Source organism: Podarcis muralis, chromosome 6 (genome assembly GCF_964188315.1).
Source record: "Podarcis muralis chromosome 6, rPodMur119.hap1.1, whole genome shotgun sequence".
NCBI lineage: Eukaryota > Metazoa > Chordata > Lepidosauria > Squamata > Lacertidae > Podarcis > Podarcis muralis.
Window position 1 is genome coordinate 19,339,765 of NC_135660.1, and position 24,670 is coordinate 19,364,434.

Here is a 24,670-nt window from a genome sequence, read left to right on the forward strand (position 1 = left end):
CATAACTATCTACAGTATCCCCCTGCTGGCCCAGGGTGAGAACTTCAGTACATAACACAAGATCTGCAAGTTTAAGGGCAAGGAGTCTTCATGTGAGATATCTGTGCTTGTTGGAACATGAGTGAATCTGTATGAGTAGTCTGTTTGCCCCCTTTTGAGCAGGTGGATTTGCGGGTGGGCCCTGGACCTCCCTGGTCAACTGGCCTATCGCAGGCCAGATCGTATTCCTGCAGCCAATTGGGCCAATGGCTCTGAACAACCACAAGCAACACGTGGCTAATAATGCACTCACAAAATATTTATAACATTATACTGTTTCACAATTCATAAACAGAAGACATGTAATCACAAATAATAGGAGTCAAATAAACAGAAATGGTAGGTGTGGTCAGTCACTATCAAAGAACACTAAGATGGAGGCAAAAATGCCTTTCCACAGTCAACACCCTGCAAATGTGTGGTGATAGGTGCTCCAAACATAGCAATATGGTACTCCGAGCACAGCAGCAGACAGAACAGTTCTTCCGGGATAATGAACTGTTTCAATGATAATTCTTCATCAGCTGGCAATAATATGAAATAAAATCCATTATATTCAAGTAATACAGAAATTGAAATGACAGACCTGCATTTAAACAACCAATAATAAATACATACCAAATAAATTGTCCTTGCGGGTACATCAAATAGCCATGGATCAGCAATCACTTAAAAGTGTAGTAAGCGGATACTGTTGGCAGAATCCTAGTAGCATTATAAAGGCAACCCACAGGTGCACTGATTCACATACAATTTCAGGAAATTTAAAGATACAGTATCCAAAATCTAGCATAGAGAACACAAACAGTAGCCATCTTGTCTGAAAACTTAAATAAAACAATTAAAATCTAATTCAGTGTTCAAACCCCTGGGTGCAGGGATTTAAATAGGTAAATCAATTTAGTTTCTTGTTGGTTAGTAGTAATTTGTAGTAATTTGACGTGATCTCTCCTCATCCCAAATTTTCTCTGATTAACCCACAGGACCGTGTAAAGTAGGTTTGTATCTGCATGATGGTCTTTTACAAAGTGCTCAACTAAAGGTGCCTCCATGACTTGATTCCTAATGTGAGATCACAGACACCGACCGCTTGTGTGGTCAATCCAATGTATAGCAGATTGCAAGGGCATCTTATTAGGTATCCCTAATACCATCTTTGGTCTGACACGTACTGAAATGGCGGGTGGTAAATCTAAAGCTAGAGTGAGCATCATAGATCTCTTTCGTCTGTAAAACAAGAGGACAAGATACACATCTATCCCATTTATGATGACTCAATGGGCTGGAACTAGTGGGAGAACGTGCCAATGTAAGGTCAGAATGGACCAATATGCCTTTAATTGACCGAGTTTTTCTAAGGCCAATAAGTGGGAAATCAGAACAGCCTTGGACATTCCACAAGATATGCCAGTGTTTTCTTATGATCCTAATGATCCTATCTGAATACGTGGTAAATTCTAAGGATTCCGTGATCCGTGTACTGGACGATGTTTGTGGCGTTAGGGAAAAAAGTGATGAGCAATCCTTAGCTAAGGATCTTTTTTTCGCCAAATTAATCACTCGGTTAGGATATCATCTGGAAAGTAAAGAATTGAACAGGCCATCAACTCTACTTAAAAAAATCATTCTGTAATGAGGAATTCCTCTTAATTCTCAATAGTTGGCCGTACAGTAAGTTATCCTTAAGATGCCTGGGATGGAAGGAGGAATAATGCAATAAAGAATTACAATCAGTGGGTTTTCTAAAAGGTTTCACAAGTAAGTATCCATCCTGTTTTACTACCTCAACATCTAGAAATGTAGAGGAAATGGTACTATGATGTCCTGAAAAAGAGAGTTGGGTGTATTTTTCCCTCATCTTCCTCTGAGCTGTGACCTCCCTCAAACCCCTGTTGTAATTCTGAACTGTCTTCTTCTTCTCTGGAAGGGTCAGGCTGGGGAGGTGGTCTCCACCATTCCTCCTCTGCCCAGTGCCTGACATGTCCCTACCTAATCTTTCTAGGAGTAGTACAAATGGAGCAGAACAGAATTCAGAAAACATAACAGAGCTAGGGCAAAATTTTCCAAATTCCTGATGGCCAGGTCACAGTTGTTTTTCTGGATTAATGTGGAAACATGTTTTACTTGTTCAAACCCAAAAAATGATGTGTCTTAAATGTCTTGATCAGCTCCTAGAACAACAAGCAGGCAATCTCCTTCAACTGCAGGTCAACCCAGCTAACATTGCCCTCTTACATAAATCAGTTTAAAGATGGGACTATACTTTAATTCTGGGCAATAGTGATGGATCTGAGCATCCAATACCATCCAATTCAAAAAACACACAGAGTACAGTATAAACAGGGTTTGGATTGCACCCTTACTTATTTAAATATACAACAAGAGTTGTCAGAGAAGTAGTAAGTCTTTGCAAGCCAAAACAATATAATACCTGCCTTTTGTAACACAATAAAACAATATGAGGCTCACCCACACAGCACTAAACTATGGATTAAGTTAATGTCAGAACATGGCATCTATTAATTACACTTCCTTGTGATGGAGTTGTAGAAAAATTACATCCCTCTGCATCATTGGGGCCATTGCCATTTAATAGCATTAGAGCAACTTTTATTCAGCGTTCACTAGGCTTTATATAAGACCTATTAATCTTAGTCCTTTGAAGGTATCATTATTGCAAATATGACTCTTCTTTTTGCAAACCTAGCAAAGGGTTACGATTCTGACTCATTTGAACTAGCTCCAGGTTGTCAGTCTTCTGACAAAAAACTGGGATCTCATTTGTTAAGGAATTGCTGTGACACTCACATTTCCCATTTAATTGTTTTTAAAGCACGATTCAATCTACTGGAGCAAAGGACAAGATGTTTTTATTTGTGGCTTCCAAGAGTCTTCTTGGAACTGCTTTCCACATAATGAGGAAAGGAGAGTTACTCAAAGTGTAAAGAGAGAATGTGTAAAGAAAGAGTGTAAAGAGACACCCAGAGAGGAGCTCACACCTGTTTTGCTCTGCCACTTTCCTTTGAGCTCAGGGCAATGCTGAGGTGAGCCTGAGTGTGTCATCCGAACCTAGGATCACGGTTCTATTCCTTAGCAATTATTAGTAATCAAGAACACACCTTGTGCAGTTAAGGAAAACAGTGCATAACCACTACCCCAGGTTTGAGTGGCATGCTAAACCAAACCTTGGTTTAACTGCCATCAGAGCCGGCCCACCAATGAGGCGTGGTGAAGCACCTGCCTCAGGTGGCAGAAGTACAAGAGGTGGTGCCCCACACTCCCTACCACTGCCGGAATGCCCGTCTCACCAGCAAAAGGGAGACATTCCAACAAGCAACAACACTTTGTGGAACGCCACAGCTCTTGCCGAGTTTGGTGAGAGGTGGTGTGCCTGAGAACAGCATCACCGCTCATCTTCTCCAGCCCGGTTTGGCAAGACGGGGGCATTTGGGGAGGAGGACAGGGAGCTAAAAGGACTGGGAACGAGCAAAGCAGCTGTAATTTCCTCCCTGTAAGCCAGCACATTCACTCTAAGTAAGCCATGGTCTTCACACATCACATAGTTAAACTTTGGAACTTGGCCCCACAGAAGGAAGCGATAGCCACCAACTTCTTCTTTTTTTGTAAATGCTTTTTATTGGTTTTTCCTTTAATACAGACCAACAAAATACAGTGAAATTTAACAGTCGTTTACCCACATTCTTTCCCCACACTCTGCCGAGTGTTGACTTACTTCCCTCCCTTCAACAGGCTTTCTTATTTCAATTACCACCAACTTCGATGGAGAACCGGGCAAATTCAGAGAAGATAAGGCTACCAATGGCTGCTACCTGAGATGGCTATGCCTACCCACAAGGTCGGGGGCAGTATGCTTTGGAATATCAGTTACTAAAAACCACAGGAGGGGACAATGCTGTTGACTCAGGTCGTGCTGGCAGACTCTGGTTGGCCACAGTAAGCAGAGAATGCTGGACTAGATGAGACACTAGCCTGATCCAGCCAGCTCTTGATACATTATTATGTTTTATCTTATCATTACATTTGTTCCCATGTAATGCTAAGATAAGCATTACATAGCATTTTGTTCCCATGTAATGCTAAGATAAGCATTACATAGCATTTTGTTCCCATGTAATGCTTATCTTAGCATTACATGGGAACAAAACCAATGTGTGGGATGATGGCAGACCTAGACCACATTGTTTTTTAACCAGCTATCTGTGTGAATTAGTACAGGTCTGCATAGTTAAAGCTATGGTTTTCCCAGTAGTGATGTATGCAAGTGAGAGCTGGACCATAAAGAAGGCTGATTGCTGAAGAATTGATGCTTTTGAATTATGGTGCTGGAGGAGATTCTTGAGAGTTTCATGGACTGCAAGAAGATCAAACCTCTCCATTCTTAAGGACATCAGCCCTGAGTGCTCACTGGAAGGACAGATCGTGAAGCTGAGGCTCCAATACTTTGGCTACCTCATGAGAAGAGAAGACTCTCTGGAAAAGACCCTGATGTTGGGAAAGATGGAGGGCACAAGGAGAAGGGGACGACAGATGACGAGGTGGTTGGACAGTGTTCTCGAAGCATGAGTTTGACCAAACTGCGGGAGGCAGTGGAAGACAAGAGTGCCTGGCGTGCTGTGGTCCATGGGGTCACAAAGAGTCGGACACGACTAAATGACTAAACAACAATTAAGAAGCAAGCTCCACCGTAGGACTGGTTTCCAAGTAAGCATATGTAGTGCTGCAGCCTTATACCCCACCTTTCCTAAAAGTCTGAGGTTGTTCACATGACACCTGATTGGCTCTGAGGACACTAGGAGGGTTGGTTTTTATGTATACAGGAAAGGACAGTTAACAGCAAGAATCAGGAGCTGTAACTGTTGAGACATCTAACAGCCTCCAACTGTCAAGTTCTAACCTTTTGTGATCCACAGTACATCAGCCTGCTGCGCTGTCCCATCATCTGCAACGTAAAAGATCGCCATGAAACAAGTTCAAAAGTGAAAAAGCAGCCTCAGTTAAATCCTCAAAGAGATGTCCAGCATTATAAAGTTTGCAGCACAGTGATCTTAACATAAAAAGGAGTGGCTGGTGAGTGTCCCTGGGTCACCTCCAGGTTCCTTAAATAGGTGCCACCTGGTTCTTCAGTTAACAAAGAAAGGGATGGGAGGTTTGTCACCACAGGCCTGCAAGTGCAAATGGGATAATACACACCTAATTGACTTTGAGGACACTAAGAGGGTTGCTTGCTATGTATACTGGAGAGCAAAAAGCAGAAACTGTAACTGTTGAGACATCTAACAGCCTCCAGCTATGCACTTTTGAGGTAACCTATGCAGGGCCATCTTTACCCTGTGGTGCAAGGGGTGTGGGGCACCTGGGCACCGAATTCTGGGGGCCCCAGGCACCTGACGTTGAAGCCACCTAAGCTCTTAACTATCTACATGTAATGAAATAATAAATAATTATTATAATTATGATCAAGCTAGAAAAACAAAATACATATATACCTAGGTATTACCGAAATGTATCAACTTTATGTGCTCATTTACCAAAAATGCGCCGCGCTAGCGGCGGCGCTTGTCATTCACAATGGTGCCGCTTGTTAGACTCAACGATTTGGGGGTGCTGGGCGGATTTTTGCACCCCAGCGGCACATATGCTAAAGACTCCCCTGAATCTATGGAGAAACATTTGCATGTTCCCTCTTTTACAAGTGCAGGATCTCTTCATGATAGTCACAGCCGTGCCACTTCTAAGATCATGCAATAATCTTATATTTATACAATTATACAATAAAAATTAGGGGTGCATTGCAACAACTGTTGCTATTCTCCACGGGTTGCCTTTCTGCAAGATCTACTATTTTCTCTGTGCATGCGTGGACAAATTATTGCGAGTACGCCAACATGTTCTTGACTTGTGTTTTCTACGAAGTTCCATTGATCATGACAGAGCATGTAGACCATTCTTATGAAATTGAAGCACATGGTGTCCTCACTCTGTGTACTTAAATGCTTGACTTTGGAGCATACAGCTGCTAAGAAGATCCCCTTTCATGTGGCCCTTTCCAACCGCATTGGGAACATGTTCCTTCCCTCAAAGAATTCTGGGCACTGCCGTTTGTTGACGGGGGTGGGGGTGGGAATTCTAACTCTGCAAGGTGTAAACTTCAAGGCCCAGAATTCTTTGAGGGAAAGAAAGGGTTTCAAAGGTGCTTTGAAGGCACAGTGTGTGGTGTGAAGGAGTTTGCAGTTCTCTTTTATACAGGTATCTCCAAGGTGGTTGGTGGCAGCAGGCCTTTTCTCGAGGGTGGGGAGTGGGAGCAGCCTTCAGCCTACCAGCTATTGCTGGACTGGGACATGGGTGGCAGTGTGGTCTAAAGCACTGAGCCTCTTGGGCTTGCCAAAGGTCGGGGGTTAACAGGGTGAGCTTCTGTTGCTGTTCCAGCGTCTGCCAACCTAGCAGTTTGAAAACACACCAGTGTGCATAGATAAATAGGTACCACTGTGGCGGGAAGGTAAATGGCATTTCCATGCACTCTGGTTTCCATCACATTTGTCTGTGGGCAAATGCCGGCTCCCTCGGCCTGAAAGCGAGATGAGCGCTGCAACCCCAGAGTCGTCTTTGACTGGACTTAACAGTCCAGGGGTCCTTTACCTTTACCTATTGCTGGACTACATCTCCCATCACCCCCCAGCACTGGCCTGGCTGGCGGGGATTGAGAAGTCCGAGAACTCCTGGAGGGCCACAGGTGCCCCCCCCCCTTTTATTATTTTTTAAGGATGGCTGCTTGTTATTCCATTCATAGCGTAATGACCGGGGTGCTCGGAATTAACGCAGCGCAAGATTCCTCCCCGGGCGGCTTTCTCCTGCCGAAGGAAGCTAGAAAGCGTCGCCCCCGCGCCCGTGTGCCAGACGCCGCCCAGACGCCGCGCTCCCTCGAATCGAGGCGACGACCCTGCGGCCGGAGGCGAGCGCTGGGGATGCCCTCCTTCGGCATGGAGCAGAAGAGACTTTAGAGGTAGGCGGCGGCGGGTCGAGGGAGGGATGCTCTCGCGTCTCCGAGCGCGGCGGGAATCCCGAGGGGAAGGAAGCCCGCCTCGCCTCCGTCGCCATGCGCCACTGCGGTAACGGCCTCCTTCCCCCTCTTCCGAGCGCGGCGCTGCCTTTGCGCTTGTGTCCTCCCTGCTCGGAGCTCTTGCCATGCTGCCGTCTCTCTTTTTCCTCCTCGCTATGCAACACGCAGCAAGGACGGCCTGGGGACGAAGTAGCGAGCTGGCCCTTCCCTTTTCCCTTCCTTTCCTCCGGGCTGCGGCGGGGATGCGGCTTCCCTTCCCGAGCGAGGCGGTTGGAGGCTGGGCAGCCCCACGCCAGCAGCGCTGGGGATGATCTTAATAGGATGATTATTATCTGTCGTAGCAATGCCAGCAAATACTCCTGGGCACCTATTATTTTATTTTTTTAAAGAACAGCAACAACAACTTTAACCACGCTGATTATCATGCTCTTAAGTTGCTGTGGAGCCCAAATGCTCGTGCCATAAGAACGGCGTTAAGCCGTTTAAGGTGCTTAACTGTTTTATTATAATAAAGGTTGGGGGGCGGAGGGAGCGATCTTGGCAGCTTTTACTGCTGCCTTTGAGTATTGCGGTTTGGCGCATCCAACAGCCTCCCCCCCCCCCCCGAAAAGGTGGGGGGAAAGAACCTGCTGAAAGCAAAATGAAAAGGCTTCTTCATTTCTCTCTCTCTCTCTCTCTCTCTCTCTCTCTCTCTCTCTCTTTAAACGCCTGCAACCTTCCTGGTGTTTTTCCTTCTCCTGGTTTCGTAGACACACGTCTGTCTCCCTCCCACCTTACCCCTGCCGATGTGATGCCCTCCTTCAAATATCTCTGGCCATAGAGGAGGAAACAGCCTTTTCCCAATATATGAACTGAAGCTGCAGTACGGTGGAAGCATCAACAGTGGCTCCATGTGCTCAGGGTAACACCCACACACCCAACGGTATAGGTGGTGCATTTTTGTTGGTTGTGTTGGCTGTTGGGGAGGGTGCTGCTTGGCTCTCAGCCAGTAGTGGCAAAGGAGAATTCGCATGCTGAGAAGCTGCTTCCTAGGAAGGTGGACCAAGTCCTGTGTGTGTGTTTGCGCTGTCAGTTATTTGTTCTGGAACTGGGTTGGCAGTCAAAGTGGGTGGATAGCAGCCCAGAGAGTAGGTGGAGAAATTCCTTACTCGGTTCTCTAATCTCTCTGTGCAGTGAAGAGTCCAGTCGGTAAAGAAGTTTGGAGCATCCTTCGCCTAACTTGTGAAGCACTGTGGTGAGTTCTTTCTCTTTTTTTCTATTTCTATTATTATTACTATTAAGGAACATACCATACTTTCTAGAAGAAAGGTAAAGGTACCCCTGCCCGTACGGGCCAGTCTTGACAGACTCTAGGGTTGTGCGCCCATCTCACTCAAGAGGCCGGGGGCCAGTGCTGTCCGGAGACACTTCCGGGTCACGTGGCTAGCGTGACATCGCTGCTCTGGCGAGCCAGAGCCGCACACGGAAACGCCGTTTACCTTCCCGCTAGTAAGCGGTCCCTATTTATCTACTTGCACCCGGGGGTGCTTTCGAACTGCTAGGTTGGCAGGCGCTGGGAACGAACAACGGGAGCGCACCCCGCCGCGGGGATTCGAACCTCCGACCGTTTCGATCGGCAAGCCCTAGGCGCTGAGGCTTTTACCCACAGCGCCACCCGCGTCCTTCTAGAAGAAAAGCACTGGTTAAAAGTGTGGCACGTACTATAACAACTTCATGGTGAGTACTGGCACCATTTGTTCTAGAAGAAAAGCACTGGCAACACACACCCCAGATTATTCCAGGAATATATTACAATAGACACAGTGAGATTTATGGTGCAAACCTATGTATGCTTACAAAGAAGTAACCATGTCATCACAACCCTTGCTGAGCTGGGTGTGGCTTTCTCCAAAATAAGTGGTATCAGAGAGGATCCTAAGACAGCACTCTTACCTGCAATTACCTGGGAATTAGTCCTGCTGAATCCAACAGGACTTACTTTTGAGTAGACGTGGTTAGGATTATGCTACAGGTCTGCTTATCTCTTCTTTTACTCCATCTTATGACCCAGCGCAGGGGCTTGTGGCAGCAACATCAAGCCAGCTTTGCCAGCCCGTCTGGTGAAGCATTCTGGAGAACTAGAAAACTTCCCCACATTGCTAGAGTCAGAGTGGTGTGGTGATCAGAGTGGTTCAGATCTCTGCTCAGATATGAGCAGATACGACCTTGGGGCACCCACAGTCTCTCAGCCTAACCTACTTTACAGGGTTGTTGTGAAGATAAAATGGAGAGGGAGGGAACCAGATATGCCACTGTGAGCTCCTTGGGGAAAGGGTGAGATATAAATGCAATAAATAAATATTTTGTGACATTATCGTTGGTCTTCATAAAGGTATTGCCTGACTGGATTTGGGAATTTTTCTTGTGGACTGACTTCCAAGTTAGGCATAGGATTGTACTGGTAAAGCACTATTTATGTATGGACTGCATCCTTTTAAAAAAGTATAATCGGTGAGGCAAGCAGTCTCTTGCTTGGTCAAGCTTCAAAACACTGCTCTGGACATGAGCTTTTGACAGCCACAAAACTGTCCTTCGGGGATAAAGGTGGTGTGTTGTTCTTTAGGGAAAAAAACATTATTTTAAAATTGTTGTTGCATCTTGTGGGCTGGTGCCTTGATGTTATAGAACAAAAAGCTTCACGTGAGTTCTTAATTGCTTATAAACTACCCAGCCTAATGTGTTTCACAAAACCCAGGAACAAGGTAGTTGAAACATCTCTTCCCCAAGAAATGGGAGAGGACTCGTAAGGCTACAATCCCACCCACCCCTTTGCTTTGGGCTGGAGTTGGGGAGAACCTCAGCTAAGCAGAATAAATGGTTGGACAGCAGATGAGCCACTCAATCCAGGCTGGCCTTTCTTGCTTCAGGTTAGCCCAGTGATTTATCTGCTCCACTTTCTGCCCCACAGTTTTGTTAAACCTTGCCACTACTGCCTCTAGCTGTCCAACCACATAATACCCCAGGACTTTTTTCCTGAGTCCATATAATGCAACAGTCTTGCTGAAGCTAAGAAGGTCTGGTTGGTTCCCATGTAGGGAGGACTAAGGAACCCAAGGTATAACACACAGAAGAAAGGTTTGGTGTAAAATGTAATAAAGAGGTTGTAAATTTCCATTCTTGCACATAACGGGATGGTAAAATGACGGAATTCTTGAACTGTGCCAATTCTTAATGCAAGAGGAGCTGTGTGTGTGTTTTAATGTGGCTGTAATTAGACCACTTCCCCAACTTGCCAGTTTACAAAGTTTTTTCCATAGAGGAACACTGAACATTGAACACAGCGAGACCCGCTAGCAGTGGAGACTAGACTCTCAGGGCAAATGGGACACTGCCCCACCAACCTCAGTCTGCCCTCAGCCTCCCCCAGCTACCTGCCATCTTTACTTACAGCCAGCCAGTCTCGCTCTGTCTCTGTCTCCACCTACTGCTTGCCTCTCTGCCCTCCCAGTTGCAATGTGCACCACCTACTACTGTTTCTAATCCAAGATGCACAGGAGTGCCCCATGAAATAGCACGGGCATGACACCGCAACTGTAATCACTCATGGAGTAAAGTTTGCTTTGCCTGAGTATACAGGAAACAGTATCATAGTGCCTTTATCGGAATGACCTAAAACCCATAAAGCAGAAAGCTAAATTTTGAGTTTTGCAGAACGCTTCTTCAAACTTGACGTGTGTTCAATTTTTGCTTTTGATTTTTTTATGGGGGCATTTTAGAAGTCCCGTTTTGTTTAGGAGTGGAATATTCTGAAAACCTTGATATCAAGCTGATTTGCACAGATTCTCTCCCCTCCCACCCAAAAAAAATCTCACACCTTGACCTCAACAAGAAGTGAGAAACTATTCCTGTTTGCCTCTGTGGCGGGGGACCTTAGCATGTGTCTTGAATTCTCCTAAGCCACTATCATTTTGACTGCAATTTGCACCTCACGTCTTTATCCTCTGCATTACATTATAGAATTGTAGAACTGGAAGGGACCCTGAGGTTCATCTAGTCCAGCCCCCTGCATTGCAGGAATATGCAGCTGTCCCATACGGGGGTCAGATCTGCAGCCTTGTCGATATGAGCACCGTGAATGGATGTTTTAATTATCATGTTTTTATTCTTTGTCTGTTTTGTTTGAATGAGTCTCTGCCCATATAATGAATGATGGATTGAGTCGTCCTGAGCCAATGGCAGCCCAGGAGCCACATTGAGGGCAGATAGAGAGAGGGTGAGATTGCAAAGAAGACGCATGGGGAAGACGCATTCCAAATGGGTGCCAACTTGGATAAAATATGGGGGGGGGACAGGTAAGCCCCATCCTACATAATCAGTCACGGGATGTGGCTCTCACACACATCATCTGAATGGCAATGCCCATCAACTTGGAGGCGGCAGCCCCCTCAAATATTTTATTGGGAGTTGGCTGCTATGAGTCCAGAGATGCTCAAATGCTTTTTTTTTCTTGACTGTGGACCACTCTGAGGCATCACACATGTGACCTCTCCAGTATTAAAGGCATGCAGATGAAATACAGCCTGCAACCTGTGAACCTGGTTGGTTTTAAACCCTGATTCCTTTGTTTTGTTGTTGTGTATGGAAAGCATATGCAAATATGCTTATCCTGTGGCAAATATGCTTATCCTGTGGCAAAAGAAGTTAACACTTACAGAACAGGGATGACCAACGTGGAGCTCTCCAGATGTTGTTGGACTACAACTCCCATTATGCCTGACCATTTCCTATGATATTCGGTGTGTGTATGTTGTTAATAAACCCGGTACAGTTGGGTTTCTCTATGGTATATCCTAAAATAATAGCTAAACAAGTCTTGCAAATCAGGTTGTGTTCCCTTAAAAAAAAAAAGTGTTGAGAGCAATGAGTCAGTGCGTCCGGCTGTTAACCAGAAAGTTGGTGGTTCAAGCCCACGTAGGGACAACTGTGGGCAGGATTCCTGCATTAGGGGAGGGTTAGACTAGATGACCCCTGGGGTCCCTTCCAACTATGATTCTGTGGATATCCACTCCCCCATGCTTTGCATTGGATAGATAGATGTGGCAGTGATTTAAGATGCAGATCTCAGTGTCATTTTCTCCTTCCACCCCTACCTTTTTTTAAAGCACGTGTTCATGTAAATTCATTGCTTTAAAGGTTTCAAAAACAACAACAAAGAGCTGGAAAGCTGCAACTGGAGAGTGGGTTCATGATGTTACTTGAGACAGTCAAACTTTATTGTATACAATTGGTTACTGCTTCACATTTGCAGGTCTGGTTGCCTGTGAACTCAGTCCTCTGCAGGGACTATTTTCTTATGTCCATTGACAATTTATCGAGTGTGCTTTCACAGCTCAGATTGATGCCTCAAGCAATGCCTCGAGCCAGTGTGGTGTAGTGGTTAAGAGCGGTAGTCTCGTAATCTGTGGAACTGGGTTCGCTTTCCTGCTCCCCCACACGCTGGGTGACCTTGGGCTAGTCACACTTCTCTGAAGTCTCTCAGCCCCACTCACCTCACAGAGTGTTTGTTGTGGGGGAGGAAGAGAAAGGAGAATGTTAGCTGCTTTGAGACTCCTTCGGGTAGTGATAAAGCGGGATATCAAATCCAAACAACTTCTTCTTCTTCTTCTACTACTACTACTACTACTACTTCTGCACACACTGTAAACTCATAAAAGTTGCTAGCTTTGTTTTGCCAGTTTTGTTTTTTACTAGCCTGCACATACATACATGCATCCCTCCATCAGCCACGTGTGGCTTGACAGAAGAAGATGAGAATGGGGGTGGGGGAGGGAGGGAGAGAGAGAGAGAGAGAGGAAGAATTTGTGTTTTTATGGCCTGCCTACCTTGTTGCAAGTGACTAGACCAGCCTGGTCAAGTACGCTCTGGTAATTATTACTTCCAGTGGTGCTAAGATTCTTCTGAGTGTCAGTTCAAAAAAATGAAAATAAGTACAGTGGTGCCTCAGGTTGCAGACGCTTCAGGTTACAGACTCCGCTAACCCAGAAATAGTACCTCGGGTTAAGAACTTTACCTCAGGATGAGAACAGAAATCGCACAGCAGTGGCACAGCAGCAGCAGGAGGCCCTATTAGCCAAAGTGGTACCTCAGGTTGAGAACAGTTTCAGGTTAAGAACAGACCTCCAGAACAAATTAAGTTCTTAACTCGAGGTACCACTGTAGTTGCAGGTAGAGGATGGAGCAAGCTTGTTTTCTCCTGCTCTGGAGGGAAGGACTCAAACCAATGACTTCATCTGATTCCTACTAAACACCAGGAAGAACTTTCTGGCAGTAAGAGCTGTATGACGTTGGAACAGACACCCATGAAAGGTGGTGGACTCTCCTTCCTTGGAGGCTTTTAAGAAGAATTTGAATGGTCATCTGCCATGAATGCTTTAGCTGAGATTTCTGCATTGCAGGGGGTTGGACTAGATGACCCCCGGGCTCGTTTCCAGCTCCACAATTCTCTGGTTCTCGGTTGCTGTAATCTGACTAAACTTAACAAGGAACAGTAGAAGAGCAATGGATAGTTGGTGTGATAACCCTGGGAGCGGGGCGCTCCTTTCCACTTCTTGTGCATAAGGTGAGATACTTGACTGGTACCTGGAATTTTCCAAAACTGCTGTCAAGATGTGGCGAAGAGAGCTAAAATCAAACAAGAGAGCAAGCACAAGTAAGGGTGTCTCCTGCCTCAAGTTGCTTCGTTCCAACACAACAAGCCAAAACTCTACACAGTACAGAGACCAGTGATCCACTCTCTGGCTGTTTTGTTAAGCCTTATAAAGGAAGGGCAGGATAAATTAGGTTGGGGCATTGTGACACTAGAGTTAATCCTATCTTTTTGGCCAGGGGAATCGGGCACAATGCAGATGCCATAAGCAGGACCATAAACTGTTTGGGTGGGTGTTGCCATCAGGAAAACATTAACTCTTCTTGTGGCACCATCCTAATGCAACCTGTTCCTATTCTCCATCCACGACAGAGCTGCGTTGATTTCCTGCTTGGCAGGGGGTTGGACTCGATGGCCCTTGTGGTCTCTTCCAACTCTATGATTCTATGATTCTATGATATTTTTAGTTATCCTTTTAGTTACCCATATTTTTAGTTAGTATTATGTGTAGCTTGCCGCTCAGGCCCCAATAATTAAATGGGAATTGACCAGGAATAGAAATATTTCTCTAAAGGAGACAGGCAGTAAGCAAGATGTGAGCCTCCCCTTCAGGAAGAAGCCCTCGATCTTTCACTTAGTAGATCAAACTGATCTGAGCAGTGGTATGCAACAGATAAGCTGGAAAATCTGGTTTTGGGTGCAAGGAGCCAAAGCCATTTTTCAGATTCTCCTTATAATGTTTTGCTCCAAGGCTGTGGTGCAGTGGCAGATTCTGAAGTGCAGGTGCTCTTTTACGACAACCCTCATAGTTATGCCCCTGTAGCCATGCCCCTCCTGTGCAACAGAGATAAATGTTTGGCCAACGCAGACATTATGGCCTCAGTACCAAGACAGCTTTTTCTCCCCATCCCATCCACGCTTCTGTTTTGTTAAAATTCAGCCTGATTAAGAGTTTTGGTGGGCTCAAAAGCTTAAACACACTTCTGGTTCTGGTCTCCCTTAATGGATGCCACTCCCATGATAGCGGAGACCGTACGATTCTGGGATTCTATGATTCTCCTGCAAGGAAGTGAAGAGACCCAGCAATATTTTGTCGCACTTCCAATAATAATAATAATAATAATAATAATAATAATAATAATAATAATAATAATAAATTTTATTTATATCCCGCCCTCCCCAGCCTTAGCCGGGCTCAGGGCGGCTAACAACAATAAAACAGTACAAAAGTACAGCATAAACAACACTCTAAAATCATTCATTATAAAATTAATAAATTCAAGCCACTGGCAGCCATTGGGCCAGAGCTCCGCGAAGATTGCTGAAGGAGGGAGTCAGGCTGTGCCCTTGCCAAAGGCCTGGTGGAACAGCTCTGTCTTGCAAGCCCTGCGGAAAGATGTCAAGTCCCGCAGGGCCCTGGTCTCTTGTGACAGAGTGTTCCACCAGATCGGAGCCACAGCCGAAAAAGCCCTGGCTCTCGTTGAGGCCAGCCTAACTTCTCTGTGGCCTGGGGCCTTCAAGATGTTTTTATTTGAAGACCGTAAGTTTCTCTGTGGGGCATACCAGGAGAGGCGGTCCCGTAGGTACAAGGGTCCTAAGCCGTATAGGGCTTTAAAGGTTAAAACCAGCACCTTAAACCTGATCCTGTACTCCACCGGGAGCCAGTGCAGCTGGTATAGCACCGGGTGAATGTGATCTCGCAGCGAAGACCCCGTAAGGAGTCTCGCTGCAGCATTCTGCACCCACTGGAGTTTCTGGGTCAGTCTCAAGGGCAGCCCCACGTAGAGCGAGTTACAATAATCCAGTCTGGAGGTGACCAATGAGTACTCTTTAACAGTGAGCCCAGTGTGGCCCATGGAATTGGGAGACTGTTGCACCCTGACTGGAAGGGAGTTCCATAGAATTTGGCCTGCAGTGCTGAGTGTTCACACAGCTCTTTTGGTTACAGCCCTTCAGATAGAGGAATGCCCTTTGCAAAGTCAAGGCACATGGCCGCCCTCCATTTGTCATGCCCTCAAACTTGGTTAACTGTTCCAGACAGCAAGGAACCCGAAGTAACGTGTGCGACGATAATTGCTCTGATCTCCAGTTACTTGGTACAATACATGATTTATTTGGATGACCCCACCCCCTCCATTTTTCAAAGGGATTCAAAGTAGCTTAAGGCGTTTCTGGTGCAATCTGATAATTTGGAAGCTTTTTACATTCATAATGCTGGCACTCAAGCCTTCTTTCAGTGACGCTGCCACCAGCTTTGTTGGCTTCTGTTCGGATGCTGACAACAAAGGATTAGCTCAGAGTTAATAAGGTTGTTTTGAGCATTTGAATCCTGCAAATTCTTGCGGTGCTGTTGGAGTGACGCTCTGGGATTGTGACATTGCACTTATTGGGCAATATGGCTTGAGTTGAGACTTGGAGCACTCAGGGATAAATACTTAGGATGACCTAATTTTACTCATAGAGTACACCCATGGGGGGGGGGGGGAATAGGTCCATTAATTTCAATAGGTTTATGCTGAGTTAAACTTAGCTGAATACAGTGGTACCTCGGGTTACAGATGAGAGTGTTGGAGATACGTGCAAATGTGTATGTGAACCCGGTCTTTGGGTGGGTGTTTGATTTTCGTTGTTGTGTATACTGTGTATATACGGACAATGACAATAAATTTATCTAATCTACAGACGCTTCGGGTTACAAACTCTGCTAACCAGGAAGTGGTTGCTCCAGGTTAAGAACTTTGCGCCTGGATAAGAATGGAAATTGCGCGCCAACGGTGCAGCGACAGCAGGAGGCCCCATTAGCGAAAGATCTATTTGCAATCCTTGTTTTGCTGATTTCATTTAATATTCTAATTTTCTGAGATTGTTAATTTGGGGTTTTCATCAGCTGTACGCCATAATCATCACAATTATAACAAATGAAGGCTTGACATATCTCGCTTTGCATGTCATGAGTCTATCTCATATATTAGTTTCACCTTTCAAGTTGAATTACTGAAATAAATGAACTTTTCCACAATATTCTAATTTTTCAAGTTTCACCTATATGTATCTGAAGAAGTGAGTATGCACACGAAAGCTTATACCAAGAACAAACTTAGTTGGTCTCTAAGGTGCTACTGGACAATTTTTTTAATTGTCAGAACAACACAGCTACCTGCCTGAATTTTGAACTGTATAATTACTGACAAACGCACTCCTGTGACACCTTGAGCTGTGTGAGCTCCTCAGCAATCTGGACATCTGCAAATACTCTCTAGGATGTAGAGTGCTAAATCCCTCAGATGGTAATGATGGCTATATTTATGAATCACCTTTTATATACGTCTCAAGGCAGCGTAGAAACATATCATAAAAATGGCAAAAAGAAATGCTTTTTAAGATAAGTCTTCATTTTGTATTGTTTTTAAACCTAAGGCTGGGGGGGGAAACAAAAGCAACTCTCATAAGCCTCAAGCCAGCAGGCAGGGATGCTGGGGAGCTGTTCTCCATAACACCTGGAGGACATAATCTTGGCTACCCCTAGGATAGTCACTTGTAGACAACCTCCTGCACCCAAACATATATTCAGCCCATGGCCTTTCACTGGTCTTCCTGATGATGGGGATTAATGGGCAGCTGTGAAATAAAAACCCAGCACCCCAGATTATTTTTAAGCCGTTCTGCAAATAAGGGTAGCAACCCATTTGCCTTGCAAAGAGCACTGGTAATTCTAGTCTTGCAGATTCCCTGCTGCAAGGTTTTCCCCTATCCTCTCTGCATCTATACTCTCCTGTTTTCTCTCACAGATCCGCTTTCCTGAAGCCAGCCTGAGCCAGCGATGGATCTGAAGCGAATGAAGGATTACATCTACTGGCTGTATTACCAGTATCTCCTGATCACCTGCAGCTATGTCCTGGAGCCCTGGGAACAATCCATGTTTCACACCATCACAATTACGGTGGTTGCCATGGTGGTCTACACGGCTTACGTCTTCATCCCCATCCACATCCGCTTGGCTTTTGAGTTCTTCTCGCAGATATTTGGAAGTCAACCCGAAAGTACTGCTTCACTTATGGAGTGATCCCACCAGCACCAGTGAGCAGTTCTTTGCATGCAGTGGAAAAAACAAACACCACAGTCTTCCTCTTTCTTTGACTGTATTTGTTTTGGAAGCAATTTTGAACATGTGGGTTGATGTGCATGCAGATTCCGCCTTCTCTTAACCAAGCCAGGCTGTCATTGCCCTAAATACCAGCTGGTTCTCTCTTATTGGACCATCTTCTATTCTGTTTAAAGCTGCAATCCTATCCAAGCTTACCTGGGAGTAAGACCCATCAAACACAGCTTACTTCCAAGTAGGCATGCGTAGGTTTGGGATGTTGGTGACAACTTCCACTTGTAATGTGTTGCTTTGCTAAGAACCTCTGTATGGATTGCATTCCTATGTGACACATCTTAAATGCCTAGTGAACCTGATTCATTATCACCTTTTGGGGACCACTGTTGGGTCAGGCTTGCATGTGGTTCACCCACCTGTCTTGCACACCTCATACCTTGAGTGTTTTCCTATCTAGCAGGAAGGAATCTGTGAATATTTTTGTTTAGGGGTAAGAGAAGAACTCTTGCAATTACTACGTTTAAGGCTTTTTCTTTTGAAAACGATGCTTTTATAAAAGTTCAGTAACTTTTTCTCTTGTGATGCTTCCCCAACCCCAGTTCCTCCCTGATGACACATATAAAGTAGCTCTTTATATAGGACTTTACACCTGGATTTAAAGGGGAGACTTTCAGCTTATGTATTCTGAGTAGAGAAGGGCAAAATTGGGAAACACATACCTGGTTTGGCGAAGGCTAAGCAGAAATCTGCCTACACAGATGGGTATTCTCTCCCCTTCCTCCTATAGCAGCCCTTTTGCTTCCCCACCTCCCAAAAAAGCTGGTCCTGTGAGGGACCCGCCACGAAAGTGATGGATGTATTGCAGATGGCTGCCACTGAAGGCAAAACGTGGCAGAAATGGGGTGGAGGGCTGACTTACGGGAGCAGAAGTGTTTTTCCCTCAAGTAAAGCTCCTTCTGGGTCCCAAACATGAAATAATCAAGAGCCTGTATCTCAAATATAGTTCTGTCAGGGCAGGAAAGTGTATCTGGGTTTGAGGGGAGCAGCCACTGCAATATATATGTTTTTAAAAATCTTGACATTTTGCAGGAAACAGACTCCGAGCTGTACCTGTTGTTTACGGTGAAGGTTTTGTTGTTGTTTTGCCTTGCAGCATGGAGTTCACTTTGCTGAATGCCAAATACAGAACTGCGTCCTATTCTGTTACTTTTCACACGAGGTAAATAAAGCATGTGCTCATGCTATTCTAGAAGTAGAAGCAATATCCAAATAGCTGCAAAGGCTCTAAAAGCATTTATATGGAAGATTCAGTACTGAGATTTCCTTTTTAGAAAGCAAAAAGTAAGCTGCCCTTGGGCCGACTTTTCTTTTTGCCTTTTAAATGTGTCAATGTTATACTTTTATCTAAATGAAATATGAATGCCACACAGGGCAAGCTTGCATATCTGCTAGATGTGCTTCTTGCAGCAATGCACAACTCTACAACTGCTGGAGGCGATTTTAAGTGTTAAATGTAAATAACACTCAGTGTTTGCAAAATTACATGCAATATCAGGAAATTGCTTCTTTTATGCAGACTGTGTGAGACACTGCATGTAAAAAAAAAAAGCAAGTTACATTGTTTCTGTCACAAAGACGTGTCTTGAAGATTTAAGAGATCTGAACATGTGTGCTGTTTTGCAGAAACAAGAATAAAGTTAAGTTTATTTTAAGAGGTGCCTGTGTATTATTTGTTAGGGATGCAATTCTGCTCACTCCATGCATAGTGAGAGAAGGGGTGAAGGCAGCTCTTAAGACAGGTTCATTGTCACTCCTTGTAACGCTAAATGAACCCCAGGCAATTTTTATGTTCTTGTTTCTTTGCTTCTTAATTGTTGTTGGCCTCCGTCCATCTCGAGAGAGAATGGAGTGTTCATCCGTGGGTGAAGTGAAACTGCTGTGTTAGCAGCACTGAAGTGACCTCCCCGGGGTGCAAGCCTGGGCAGTGTGTATAGAGGTCCTGGGCTACCCAGATGACAAGACACCCCCCCCCCTCGGCCTTGCTGATGTGGTCCAAAGGAAAGCAGAACAATATGTTTGTTACCAGCTTGGCTGCAGGAGTTGCCAAAAGGAGGTGTACAAGGCACCATCCAACTGTCTTGGGGACTCCAAGTTTGTGTAGGGTTTTCTCCTTACCCTTTTCTTTTCCTGAAGATGTCCCTCAAGGCAATGGAGGTTTAGGATCAGAGTTTTCCTTCTCCTAGATTGGCTACCTTAGATTGTCGTGGTGAGTGGGCTTGCATGTTCCTATGACCCTTGTGAGTGAAGCCGTTGGGAATCTCATACTCCTAGCAGGGTCACCCAAGGTGGTAAGGTCAAAGGGAAGGAGCTAGACAAAGAATGAGCCAAGAAGTCCTCAACAGCAGAACAGGCGGATGATAGCAAGTGGTATGTTACAACAGCTGTGAAGGCGGATGAAGGCTACAGTCGTGACTACTTCTTGCCATAGGAACAGAGCCCTACTGTGAAGACTGTGCGTTGGTCAGTGTGCACTGATCTACACAACATAAAACAAATTCACACACAGGCGTCTTCCAAAAACCCAACCCAAACCCCAAAAGTCCCATGGCGATTGGCAAATGGTAACGGGGGCAGGATTGTGAAATCTGGAAGCCCCTAGTCATGAACCGGTGCATGGGCAGTGGATACAGATTCAGTCGTTCTGACTCAAGGAACGAGGCAATTGAGCAGCTCGGCAGCTGTATCCATGACTGAGCAGCCCTTTTTAGGAACCGTGTTTATGGAAAACAATTTTACTCAGCTACGAGTGATTGCCAAAGAAGAAGAAGACCTTCCCAGGTTGACAAGCCCCATCTGCCCCCTCTACAGCATGTGCAGAAGCCACCTTCTTGACCATTGGACCCACTATTGGCCTCATCTGCTCAATCTGTCAGAGCCTGTCTTCACATGCAGGGGAAGTCCCTAATTCACCCAGGGTTTGAGACCCATTGGCTACCCTCACCTGGTTTAACCAACCAGTCTAAACCCTTTCCTGGGGTGTGGCCTCTGTTGCATGCTGGCAGCTTCTAGGAGCCACTGGTGATGGCTGATTGCAGGGTGGGGACCAAAGGTGGATGATATAATCATTGTATTGTGTGCATATGGTAAGGTAAAGGTTCATCTAGTTCAGTATTATCTCCAGTGGCTGGACAGTGGCTGTCCAGAGTTTCAGGCAGGGTTCTCTCCCAGCCCTGCCCAGAGATGTCCCAGAGATGAACCTCAGACAAAAGGGGAAAGGCCATAGGTCAGTGGTAGAGCATACAAAAGGTCCCAGGTTCAACTCCCCTGTTGCACACATGCAGATGACAACTCCATTATACAGGAAACAAATCAGGTAATGTGCATCAGGTGAAGACGTCCCCATTCTCTCTCCTCCTGGTGTGTGGAGAGCAGGGGGAAATCACCTTCCTGAGTTTTAAGCTGCTGGTGTGTACATAGCCTTATTTTACTGTCAGTGGGAATTGTTAAATGAATTCCTAAGGATTTAACAGACTCCGGAGTTTTGACTTGCCCTTTTATTCTGATAGATTGCTAGGTTTTGCTTATAGCATTTGAAAAATCGCTATGTTTTGCTTTGAGTGATCCGCATTTCTATATTTAGTACTGTTTTCCTACTTTGGGTTTTCCTCTGGAAGAAATAGTAGATATACAAAATGGGGAAGAAATGAAACGATATGTCCGTTGGGAGCTCTTCCCATCCTCAGATGCATCCCACAGCCCCTCCTAACTGTGTGAGCTGCCAGCAGATCTGAGGAAGAAGGGGTTATCGGATGCTTCTGCAGATATTAATCATCTGTGTTCAATGTTCCAAGCACATCAATCCATGTGCCCAATATAGCTGCATCTGGACAGAGACCTCCTATGGGAGCCACTCCTCACCCTGTCCTCCTGTGCACATAGGTGCAGGATTGCAGCCCAGGTTGGAAGAGGGGTGTTAACATCTGCAGTTGCTGTTTCCGTATGATGCGTTTATTGTGGAATTGCCATGCCTCATTCACTCACATTTTGCAGGTTCTGCTTCCATCTTTTTTTCCTTGGCACAAAAAGTCTGCCTGCTTTTTTGTGTGTGTGTTTTTTAAGGAGGACAGAAGATTGGTGCAAACTCAACAGTTAATAGATGCTCTTCCCATTCATCCTCTCTTTCTTTCAAAAGCAATGGTTTTGATGTGGGCAAGGATGAACCCATTACAGCTTTTGGCACATGTTCACTATTAACTTTTCCAGAAATACTATTTTATAGGCCAGTTAATGTTTTAATCAGTACATTAATTAGTGCAAAAATACTTTCCCAGCTATATATATGTTTAAATATAATAGTGGTTGCATGCTTTTCTATGAGAGTTTTATAACACTGTAGTAGCAGTAAATGCTTTAAAAAAAAGAGCTGTTTTCTAATATCACCATTTTAGCAACGTTTTCCATTAAACAGTTCTAATTCAAAAACAGTAATTGAACACTTAGCCCATTACTACCCATGAGATGTCAAAAAGCTACCACACTTAAATGAATAAAATACCTAATGCAAAATTAATAATTAGTTCTTATTATTAAGGATTGCTCAGAATTCCCCCTGCCCCAAATGTCCACTGAGGTGAATTGGACCTTCCTCTCCTTACAGAAAGTATGTTACACTCAACACTGTGCAGTAGATGGAACATAACAAGATGAACATGCAGAAAAATGCAGTATCCATAGTGTGGAAAGCCAATTGGGATTCTGCTTATAGGCTACAGAAGAAGAGTGATTTATGAGTACAAGACCTCCCTGTCTGGAAGCAGCCAATGCAGCCTGTTTTAAATTCATTCTGTGTCTGTCTCTAGGTAACTTTATACAGCACAATTTCCTTTCTTGATTATCTCTGTTTCGGAGGAGGAGGAACTGTTTCTACTTTGCACAGAAATAGTTATTTGCTAACGGCCTGTGCAAAGCCCTGTTGTCTGAAGGCTTTCTGTGTTGATGCTTTGTAGCAACATCCCTGGGAGGCAGGAGCTTCAGGGGTTGACAGTGAAAGCCCGTCTTGCTCAGATGTTTTCCCTTTTCTGACCTTAACTGCTGTGGTACTTCTTCCGAGTCCCCTGTCTCATTAGCTCCCTCTTGCCCCTCTGCACATTTTGAATGAACGCATGCTATGCTTCTGAATGCCTCTACAATTTGACTGCAGTCGCCATTAACAAACATCAGCCTAAAGTGCTTTGAGGCAAAGACAGCCTTTGAAAGAGGCTGCATGGAGCCTTTAGGAACAGAAAGCCCCTTGTGCAATGAGGCTTTCCTGTGCAATAAACAAAAATCTGCCCTTATTCCCTTCTGGAGGCCTTATAGAGTACTTTGTAGGTTCTCCATCGGTCGGAGAAAATAACAGAGGGCAACCAGAGAATATTGAGAAGCAAAGCAGCTTGATCTTTATTGAACTGTTGCAACAGGGTGCCCCCTTCACATGCAGGAGAAGGAGGAGGACCCAGAACCCAGGTGTGCCCGCCCTTGTATAGACATTTTAAATTGCCCGCCCTGGAGTCCAAGACCACCCCCAGAAACATCATACATACATAACAGAAGGAGTGTAGTTCAAGACCACCACCCCAGACACATCATACCTACATCACAAAAAGGGATGGTCTACACCAGAAATCTGTTGTTTATCTCCTGTCTGGCAGGTTACCTGTTAATGCTTTGTTGTTGTTGTTGTTGTTGTTGTGTTTGTTTAGTCATTTAGTCGTGTCCGACTCTTCGTGACCCCATGGACCAGAGCACACCAGGCACTCCTGTCTTCCACTGCCTCCCGCAGTTTGGTCAAACTCATACTGGTAGCTTCGAGAAAATTATCCAACCATCTCGTCCTCTGTCGTCCCCTTCTCCTTGTGCCCGCCATCTTTCCCAACATCAGGGTCTTTTCCAGGAAGTCTTCTCTTCTCATGAGGTGGCCAAAATATTGGAGCCTCAGCTTCACGATCTGTCCTTCCAGTGAGCACTCAGGGCTGACTTCCTTCAGAATGGATCGGTTTGATCTTCTTGCAGTCCATGGGACTCTCAAGAGTCTCCTCCAGCACCATAATTCAAAAGCATCAATTCTTTGGCGATCAGCCTTCTTTATGGTCCAGCTCTCACTTCCATACATCACTACTGGGAAAACCATAGCTTTTACTATACGGACCTTTGTTGGCAAGGTGATGTCTCTACTTTTTTAAGATGTTAATGCTTACTTGATTGGATACCCTGGAGAGCCTGGCCAGTCTTTCGTAATGATAAATACTTAGTTCCTGAGACAGGTCACAGGCTCACCCTATTCATACACAGACATACCCTTAAGACAGGATTTGTGAATGAAAAGACCATGGGGAGGCTTTTCTGTTTTCCTTGACCTTGCAGAGAAATCATTTGGTCAGTTTGGGAGTCAAAATGGTTTCCGGGCTGTTTTCCTGCGCTGCTTCAGACACGTGGTTCATATATTTATGTACGTGTTTTGCTTGGTACATTTATGAACATTTTTTATATATATAAGACCTTAATTTTTTTATTTCACCTGCCTGGAATGCTGTCCTGGTCTGGCAAAAGAATCCTGCCTTGCATTAGTTTGATGAAGTAATGCCATTAGCATAAGGATTTTCATTTGTGCAATGGAACATCTTCTCCCCATGCACAGGCTGTGCCTTCCCAGATCTGTCAGGAGGCTTGGGGATACACCCAGAAGGGATGGGAGGGCGGGGCTGTAGTGGGCACATGGGGAGAGGAGAGGGGGAAGTTCCACTGCACAGCGAGAAGCACCTTGCACTAGTGGACCTGCCAAGAGTATTTG

At 45.1% G+C, this 24,670-nt stretch overlaps 1 protein-coding gene across 8 annotated transcripts; it reads left to right on the forward strand.

The window, feature by feature from the left end:
* The first annotated feature begins 5,025 nt into the window (after positions 1–5,025).
* Positions 5,026–19,553, forward strand: SPTSSB (serine palmitoyltransferase small subunit B). 8 transcript variants are annotated; one of them, XM_028731455.2, is made up of 4 exons: positions 5,026–5,127; positions 6,848–7,060; positions 8,291–8,351; positions 17,531–19,553. In XM_028731455.2, exon 4 carries the CDS (start codon positions 17,563–17,565, stop codon positions 17,803–17,805), a length of 243 nt encoding a protein of 80 aa, XP_028587288.1. In that variant the 5' UTR covers positions 5,026–5,127; positions 6,848–7,060; positions 8,291–8,351; positions 17,531–17,562; the 3' UTR covers positions 17,806–19,553. The 8 variants fall into 8 exon arrangements, with proteins under 8 accessions (XP_028587288.1, XP_028587293.1, XP_028587292.1 ...); XM_028731460.2 differs by lacking the exon at positions 6,848–7,060 and having other exon boundaries at positions 5,085–5,127; XM_028731459.2 differs by lacking the exons at positions 5,026–5,127; positions 6,848–7,060 and adding an exon at positions 7,102–7,166.
* The last annotated feature ends 5,117 nt before the right edge of the window (positions 19,554–24,670 follow it).